The sequence below is a fragment of the Mesitornis unicolor genome, unplaced genomic scaffold (assembly GCF_000695765.1).
Source record: "Mesitornis unicolor isolate BGI_N332 unplaced genomic scaffold, ASM69576v1 scaffold29969, whole genome shotgun sequence".
NCBI lineage: Eukaryota > Metazoa > Chordata > Aves > Mesitornithiformes > Mesitornithidae > Mesitornis > Mesitornis unicolor.
This window is the reverse complement of record NW_010208523.1, coordinates 1,391-10,890: the sequence shown is the minus strand read 5'-3', so window position 1 is coordinate 10,890 and position 9,500 is coordinate 1,391. Positions and strand designations below refer to the sequence as shown.

Below are 9,500 nucleotides of genomic sequence, written 5' to 3'. Positions count from 1 at the left end.
TGTTAGCTATTTAATATCAAAATATCTGCAATTAATTGTCCAGCAGCTGAGTATGAGGCAGCCTCAATGAGTTTTATTTCTTTTACACCTAGAATATATCCTTGTACCTCAAAATACCCAAGTCACTGCTTGTAACTTGCTCCCACCTTGCAATGCGTGAACTTCCAGCTGGGGCATTTTTAATATTGATAAATAGATGAATATTTATTGAAAGTACTGGTTTTGCTTCTAGTTGTCTGTAGTAAGAAGTATTTTACTGTTCCGTAACTGGTGTAAAATACAATAGGAGGGTATAAAGTAAAGCAAAGTCTTCAAACTAAGTTCCAGTTTGATATTTTGAAAGGTTTTTAGCTGTTTCACTGAATTTTCAGCAGCTGGCGGTGGAGCCGTTTCACAACTCCAGTAAGAAAAGGAAAGCTCTATGTATTGCTTCTCCTAGTAATTTTTATAATGGAAACGTAGCGTTGCGTTGCTTTAATAATTTCAACCGTACAAATTTAAATTTAAAAGTTTGAAAAGGCAAAAAGTGTTGGCTTGTAGTAACGGTTCCAATCTACACGTACTTAATGCCGCTTGAATTTTTTTTTCCTAATCAAAAGGCAGGAAAACACAAAGCAGAGGCAGTATTTTTCATTTAAATACCCTTTTCTTTTTTTGGTAAGCTAAATTAATAATGAGATCTGCAGCTTTTGGTTAATTTTAGTTTGCCAGTGGCGGGGGTTTTAAGACTAAAAGGAAGTCGTGGTTTTTCAGTCAGCTCCCTCTGCTGGCTTTCTCTCAGTAAAACACAAATGAAGTGTAAGGAATGACCTCTAAATACGCTCAAATGCACTCAGCCTTTCTTTATTTTATCTTGTTTTCCCAAATAAGTGCTTAGTTAAAAATACCTAACAAGTAACGAAGGGCTGGTTTATTAAATTGGAAAATACCTTCTACGTTACAAGAGATTTTACCAAAATAAACCCCTCATCCTCTTTTTTTTTTTTTAAATCCTGCCAGTTCTCTTCAAAAGTGAAATTTCTTTGAATTAAAATTTATAATAAAGGGGGGGGGGAAATCAAACTAAACGAATTATAATGGCACGGTAGCTTTTGTCACTCTTGCATTCCCTAAAAAAACTACTCGAGTCTGATGCATGCCCCTGCTTGCTTTAGTTTTTGCTGCAACTACATTACTGTGCTTGTCTTTTAACGCTGCCGCTTTTTGGAAGATGAGGACAAGGAAGTCTTCGTGCCCGGTAGAAAAAGTTTGGGTAGAAAAGCACAAATACGATGAAGGAGAGAAGATGCATCACGAAAAAGAAGCTGCTGCGACCCCGGAGGAACGCCAGGAGGTAGAGGCTGTCAACGGGGTCTGCAACGACGACTCCGCTGAAAGCGAATTTAAGGGAGATTTGAAGAAAGCGAGGAATGGGAAGAAGCAAAGGAAACGGAAGCGTTCGCCGAAACCCAAAAACGCGGCCTCCAAGTTAGACTCTGTTCTGGCTGGTTTGTTAGCTGACCATGTGTGGTTTGACAAACCGCTCTACGACCGCGCTGAGGAGGCGTACAGGACCAAAATGATGGATTTTCAGTACCAGGAGGCACCTGAGGCTGCCCCAAGTGCTGAGCAGTCTCCTGTAGCAGCCAGGTCAAAAGCTGCCCAAGATGCTCCTAAACCAAGGATGCTTTCGCCGCTGTCCTGCTCCCACGGTCATCTCTCTGCGTGTCACCACGTTGTTGAGGGTGTCTGGCTCAACAAGCTTGACTTTGATAAGGCCGAGGAGGCGTTTATTGAAAAATCTCAGTCTTTTATTCCTCCAAATGTCCTAACCATCCCGTCTGAGCGGTCAAACGCCGGCAACGTTGGGCTGAGGACGCCAGACGAGGGCTACGTTACAGCCCTGCCTACTCCAGCTACGCCAAACTTGGCTCCAGGCGCCGTTGCTGATTCCGCTTCATCCTTGGTAACCCCTTTGCCCGGCTCCATACAGCAGACGGTAAATGGGAAGCCGCAAATTTCCAGCGTTCGGGACCTCATGTCCGAGGTGTGGTTAGAGAAACCTCTCTACGACGATGCCGAGAAGAGCTTCTACGAGAACATGTTTGATGGGCACCCGTCGGGCAAAGTCCCCGAAGCACTGAAGAACCATCCTGAAAACGAGAAGAACCCCGATGTTGGGAAGCAGACGGGCAGCAAACACGCAGAGGTGGCCACCAACTCTCCGCTTCCCGGCGATGCCGAGCAACCTCCACCTACCTTCTTTTTCCTGCATGAGGACAGCGAAACCGTGTGGCTTCAAAAGCCGACGTACGACAGCGCCGAGTCACGATACTACGCAGCCCAGGCTCTGAAGATGCCGGGAGCGGAAGAGAGCGTGAGGACGCAGGAATCTGCTGTAGTAAAACCATCCCAAGCAGTACCTGCACCAGAAATGAAGTAGGAGAAGTTTATTCTGGGGTTAAACTCACCCAAAACTGCTGGGTCAGGATTGAGTTTGAGACAATTTGGATGTGTAGAAGATGGGGCGTCCTCTGCGTCTGCAGGACCTGAGTGTGCGTGGGGTGTCGGGAAGTGGCGCTCCTGAGCTGGGGAGCCTGGTTTTGGGCTTAGGGGGTGAAACTCCTTCAAGGAACCCCCTTCTCCTGATGGATGCTGGTGGTTAAAGGTGGTATTTGTGTGGTGCTGGAGGTTAAATGCGTTAAATCAGGGCTGGGGGGTGAGCTAAGGTTTGACCTCCTCTTTACACAGGGCCATGCCTCTTCCCATATTCCTATTAGCTGTAAAAGTAATTATAAATCTGTTTACAGACAAACATTTAGTTGTTTTTTAAAGTTCTGGATGAGGTGCAGTACAGTACCGTGCTTTCTGTGTTTAAAATGTGGTTTTCTCTGTGACTTTCTGAACCCTGAAGTCCGTTGCATGGAGGATTTTAACGCCCAGGGAGCCTGTCCCAGGGCCAGTGCTTAGATATTATTTTGCAGTGAAATTTTCCTAGGGGTAAAAAGGGCTCTTGGAGCATCAATCTTTATTTCTGATGCTTTTGATCCTCAAGTTTCTTAGGATTTGTTGGAAAGCTTTAAGATCTTTCTGTTGAATAATACAGGGGGTTACAGACAAGAGCTAGAGCATCCTGTCCTATTTGGGATCATTTTCCCTGTCCTATTTGGGATCATTTTCCCTTTAGCTGGACAGAACCAGAGTATTTGGTCATTTGTGTCATTGCAAAATACATTGCAGAAGTTGGTGACTGGGGTTCCCTGTTAATGATCCTTGTTGGGCAGGGCCTTGGAGGGTTGAGTGGTGGGAATGGCTTCAGTGTAGAGGACCTGTATGGTGTGGTGACCTCGGGTCTCTTCTGAATGGGTAGATAAGCAAGCTTGATTTCCAAAAGATTTATCTTCTGGGAATGTTTTACTGGGGAGCTTGTGAGGTTTTGAGCCAATGAGGAAAAGGTTTGCAAAGAGTTTGCTCTGTGTTGTGTGGTAGAACCTGGTCATGGTGTGGCTTCATTTTCATCTAGCCCTGCTCTCACCACCTCCTCAACCTGATGCTGGCTCTGGTGGCTGCCCCTTGGCTTGAAATAAGGACTCATCTTCATCTTTTCCTGTTGCAAAGGCTCCATCATTTGTCTTCAAGTTAAGAACTGAGCTTTTGGAAGCTGTTGCATTCAAGAAAAAGAAATTAAACCATTTCACAGCAGTATTGCAGTGTTTTCTGCTGGTTTTCCAGGTGTCTGTCCCTTGCAAGTCACAGAATCATTAAGGTTGGAGGAAAGCTCCAAGATCAAGTCCAACCCGTGTTGCATTGCCAGCGATTTTAATTTTTAAACAGCTGCAGCAGCTTCCAGAAGCATTTACCATTGTAAATTGTGTGTGTACCTGGCTTTTGGTCACTTTGGGGCTGTTCCTTACAGGAGGATTTGGTGGTGAAGCATGGCACGAGCAGGTAGAGATGTGTATTGACCTAAGACAGCCAAGAGTTGCTGTCGATGCAGTTGAATCGTAGAATCATAAAATGGTTTTGGTTGGAAAAGTCCTTTGAGATCATCAAGTCCAACCAGCGTGTTCAGGGAAGACTGAAATGCATTTAAATTTGTGAGCTGTGCTGTCAGGAGTTGTGTATCCTTCCCTGTGAGGCTGGGCATCTTAAAAATGAAGCTTATTTTTCCCTTTTTGATCCTCATGCACAATATTTTAGCAGCAGCTTCCCATGTCTTTTGAAAACCCTGCTCTGAAAGTGGTTTTTTTTAATGGAAGAAGGTACAAATCAGGTGATTTCTTGTCCCCACCGCAGTGTCCGGTCACAAAATTTGGGTCAGGCCAAGCAGATGGGTGGGTGATTAGGCTGCCCTGCTTTCTTAATAGGATCCTGTTTACTTAAAGCTTTCCACTGGAGGGGAAAACCAGTGAGCAGACGCAGTTCTGTAGGGGTATAAAACACTTTTCCGACAAGCTCATTGCAAGCTGCTCACCTGAAATAATTTTAGGGACTCACTTTGGATTTTTTTTCTTGTGTTGTTTTGTTTTCTTCCTTCCCTTTCTGCAGAAAAATGGCAGTCGACTACTTCATGCACGAGAAGATCTGGTTTGACAAATTCAAGTACGATGAGGCCGAGAGGAAATACTACGAGCAGATGAACGGGCCGGTGAGCAGCTCTTCGCACCAGCAGGTAACGCTTGTTCTCGGATGGGATTTTTAGCAGAGTTTTGGAGTTTTAAGAGCTTATACAGAGCAGGAGAAAGGACACGATCCACCTGGACATGTGCTTTTGTAGTATTTCCACTCTGGGTGCTGCTTTTTCCAAGTGTTGAGAGTTTTCTCTGGAGCTTTCCAAGCCTACAGCCCCAGTTAGGAACCTTTTTATCTTTTAAAGGACCATCTTCTATGGCCTATGAAGGATTTCTCCAGTATAACCAGTATACTGGGAGACAGGACACCCTTGTACCAACAGGGTGAACCAGTTATGGGTTGCAGCAGTCACTTTTTAATCTTTTTTGAGCTGCTCTGGCAGGGCACAAATGCGCTCTTGATAGAATGAGAGGCCCAGTTTGAGCTGCAAGCCCTGAAACCTGCAGTTTTTACTGGGCTGAGCCAAAAATTGACCTTTCCCAGTTCAGGCAGGGAAGATGCTGGTTTGGTGTGGTTTTGGAGCCACTAAGCTTCCCTTGGCAAGGGATATACTGTGTGTGTATATATATAATGTGTATATATATATATACATTATATATAAGAACTGCACCATGGCTCCAAAGAGACCAGGAATTACGTTCCTCTCTTTATTTATTACGAAATATTCAGTGTGCTCCTGCAGAAGACTGCATCACGGTACTGGTGAGTTGGAGGGGAAAGCATGGTGCTGTTGCAGCACACTGGAGCTGAAGTAATTTAAACATTAGCCCCAAATTATTACTTTTTAAAGGTCTGTAACCTCTTCCTGCTGTGTAAAGAGCTGTTAACTGCTTATGCATTTGGTTGGTTATGGAGAAAGCTGCTTAGTGTTTTAAATGGCTGTCTTGCAAGTGTTTAAGGGGAAGCTTTTTGCTTAAATAATAGCTTTTTAGGCACAGTTTGTCCGTTCCTGCTTGCCCGTGCTAGTGTGGTGGTGGCATAAAACACACCTGCATAAACATTAGAAACTATAGATAAGGGCTTGAAGTAGATGATAAAGAGCAAAGCTGCGCAGTGGTCTTAGAAGAACATTTAGAGGCTGTTTTATGCCATGTAAAGAGCTTTCAGTGAAGAAATTCTACCCGTGAGTGGTGGTGTGAAGGCTTTGGGGAAGTTTTTGTAGCGATTCATGAGCCACGTGGCTGCTAAGGAGAAAAAATCCATTCTCCTTAAAACTTTTCCTGCAGCCTGGAAGTGATTTCCACCTGAACGGTGTCCAGGCTGGTGCTCTTTTGTGGTCCATTTGCCACAGGGTTTTGGGCTTGGGGGTTTCAAGTCTCAAATCTTGCTTGTGGGGTTGCAGTCTGGGACAGGCAAGGAGTGAATGGATCATGGAAAAGGGAATTTGGGCCCTAGGAAGGGAATCTTCCAAATTCAGGCTAAGGCAGGAAGACGAGGGGCGATAAAACAACTTACGTACCCTGGGTTGTACCTCTCTGAATAAAAGATTTCAGTCAGGCCTGTCACTGCCTGCATATATTGACAGATAATATTATGTAAAAGAGCTGCTGAAGGATAAATCTATAAGGAGTAGGGAAGTGACTCCAACCCTCTGCTGGGTTTGCGGCCGTTCAAACCATTTTGGGGTAATAACAGAGAATTTGGAGAGGTTTTGACTGCATGATCCTTTAGGACACGTGGCCTGATGTGCCCAGGGACTGCAGTCGGTGCCGCTTGATTTAGATCCAAACCTATCAGCTAATTTTGCAATCCTTGCTGAATCATTGGAAGGAACCCCCCTCCCTCTATTCTTACCCCCTATATTTTATATATATATATTTTTTTTTAATTTCCCTGAGCAATTTTTCCCATGTTTCCTAATTTTTTGTAAAGAAAAAAAAAATTAAAAAAAAAAAGAAAAAAATCTTGGTTCTTTCTGCGCTGTTTGCAGGAGAACGGAGCCAGCACGATCCTCCGCGACATTGCCAGAGCCAGGGAGAATATCCAGAAATCGCTGGCCGGAGTGAGTACCCGAGCTCTCTCACCAGCTGGCTGCCCGCAACCATTTTTAGCATCTCCCAAAACCCCGCTGTGACCACTTCATAGACTCCTGTGGCTTCTGAATTTTTCAGTTAGGAGGAGAAGATTAAGGTGTGCAGCGCTGTGTACCGCCATCCCATCGAGAGCATCCTTGTGACTGAAGTGCACGCTGCTTGCTAGCCTGCAATGCTTTTTTTTTTAAAAAACAAAACTAACTGGATTTGGGTTAAAACTCCTCAAATGTTTCTTTTTCTCCTGGTGGGATATTCCCATGAGACTTCTTTAACAAATTCCCAGTCACTGCTAAAATAACCTCGCTGGGTAGCGAAGCACTGAAGCTGCCAGCAGGGTTACGTTTGTGTGTGTGTCTCTTTTTGGGGTACGCTGAGCTGCCACCTTCTCTTTCCCGGTTTGCTTTTCAGTTTAGGGTATGTGCAAAAAAATGGTGTTTTCCATCCGCTGCATTTTGGGGAATTCAGCTTCTTTATTAGCTCTTAAATCTGGACCATCCCATGTTCAGCCGCAGCCTTTCTGGAGGTGTTTTTTTGCGCAGGCAGCGCCGTTAAAAGTCTTTAATTTTTCAAGAGGAAGCCGAGAGCTTAAAGCTAAGAAGTGGACTGGTTTTGTGAGTGGAAAAATACTCAAAAAACATAGATCATGTGTCTGTATTTATCTCTGCAGTGGGACTACTACATACATGCAACATTTTGGGGGTATCCACCCTTAATCTCTATTGATAACTCCCTCTTGGGGTATTAAACCCCCTCAGTTTCCATTTAGATCAGTACAAAAATAGGGTATTGAGGCTTTTAGAAGGGGAATATTTCGTATTTGTCTTTAGCACAAGAAAGGAGCCATAAATTGGGGGTGGATGTGAAGAGTTAGGCTGATCTCTTTACCCGTGATGGTCTCATTTGAGACTACAAAAAGCAACTTCTGTGAGCGATCCAAGATACTCAGGACCACACTGGAAATTTGGATGGGAGTGATGGAAGAGCAGGGCAAATTTGATAGAAAGGATGGTGGGGAAAGGGTTAAATTTGCTTTGGTTCAATTCAGTGGCCCTGAATACAGCATGGGAACCAATGGGAAGTTGGGATATTTTAGTAATATTGAACCCAAACCCAAATATGGCAATATTTGGAAGTTTTTCTAATGCTGCTCTTTTACTTCAGCATCAGTATTTCAGCCAGCAGCTTAGGGAAGATTTTCCTGAATTGGCTCACTTCAGATCTAAAATAACATATTTGGACTTGCCCATTGAAGACTTTTTTAGTTTGGACTTTCATAAGGTAAAACTGTGGGGAAATGAGCCCCCCATCCTAAACAGAGATCCTGGATGTGGTGAGTAGGGACAGGAAAACCAAAATACAAGTCACTGGACGGTGCTGCAGGTCAACCCTGAAGGGATTTTCTCATGTGGTTTGCCAAAGATGAGGAGTTTCCTGTCAGAAAAGCTGCTTTTTTGGTGAGAATTGTGTAAATTCGGATCATCCAAATCCTGTAATGGGGAAGACTGAGAGAACTGGCAAAGCACCAGAACAGAAATGTGAGAATATCAGGTCCTTTGCACCCCTGTGGCATTTGTTTGGGTTAGGGCTGAATGTAAAAAAAGCAATGAAAATCTGGATTATTTTTGTTCTTCCAGTGAAGAAAGCTTCAGGCTTGAGGGTTTGGGGTTGGGCTTGAGGGTTTGGGGTTGGGCTTGAGGGTTTGGGGTTGGGCTTGAGGGTTTGAGGTTGGGCTTGAGGGTTTGAGGTTGGGCTTGAGGGTTTGAGGTTGGGCTTGAGGGTTTGAGGGTTTGGGGTTGGGTTTGAGGTTGGGCTTGAGGGTTTGAGGTTGGGCTTGAGGATTTGAGGTTGGGCTTGAGGGTTTGAGGGTTTGGGGTTGGGTTGGGTTTGAGGGTTTGGGGTTGGGTTTGGGGTTGGGTTTGAGGTCAGGTTTGAGGATTTGAGGTCAGATCTGAGCCTTAGGGCTTTAAAACCAGAATCTGGGGTGTTGCAAGAGGTAGATTTGGGACTCTCCAGTGTAGGCTTGAAGGAAAAATGTGATGTGCTGCACAGCTGTGTTAGGGAAAGCATTGCACACCTTAATCTGCATTGCTGTCAGGGGCACTGTGTAATTTAAATTAGAAACTGCTCCCAAAATACACAGTTGCTTGGGTAAGCAGAGCACGTGGCAACAGTGACCTCCTCCTCCTTTCTGTTTTATAATCCTGTGTAACTGATTGTGCTTTATATGAGCTCTTCTTTTAATTTCTTCCACATGTTGCCACGTCTCTGTCCCGAAACCTGAAGCAGTAAATCCCAGCCAGGTATTTTGTGTTCATGTGGGAGTTTGAAAGACTGAGCTGTTGAGAAAAAAGCTGGAAATCTCAGCTTTTGTAGCTTGCATTTCTGCAGGGTCGTCATTAATCTCGGACAGCCGTGGCTTAAAGCAGGTTTGACTTTAGAACGTGCTTCATCTTTGGTTTTATGTCTCAGAAAGCCAAATTTGTGCCGTCTGATCCACAGAACAATAGCGAAACGTGGTTTTATAGGCAGGGTTTGGTCTTTCCTTCCACCTTAACATACAGAGTTTTATTGTCAGGAGTCTAAAGAGGCAGCAAGTGAAGCGTTGGCTCTTATAAAACGGGAAAATGAAAGATTAAGGCCTTTATTTTGCTGTGAAATTCAGCCAAAATCTGCTTTAGCTGGGTGGTGGCATGGTCGAGGTGGTTTCCACCTCCCAAAGGAGGATACAAAGCTCCGATGCTGGAAACATTTGTTTGCACATACCTTTCATTTTGCTTTGCATGGTCATCTCTGCTTTTAAACAATCTCTCCAGTTGACATCTGCTGGCATTTTCCTGGCTATATCCAATTAACCTG

The 9,500-nt window shown here is 44.4% G+C and overlaps 1 protein-coding gene across 1 annotated transcript; it reads left to right on the top strand.

The window, feature by feature from the left end:
- Window positions 1-1,210: 1,210 nt before the first annotated feature.
- On the top strand, window positions 1,211-7,922 carry LOC104547007 (the record flags this gene model as incomplete). Its single annotated transcript, XM_010192546.1, has 4 exons — window positions 1,211-2,418; window positions 4,528-4,651; window positions 6,545-6,613; window positions 7,806-7,922. Coding segments are annotated over exons 1-4 (1,518 nt in total), but the record flags the coding sequence as incomplete, so codon positions are not given.
- Window positions 7,923-9,500: the final 1,578 nt, after the last annotated feature.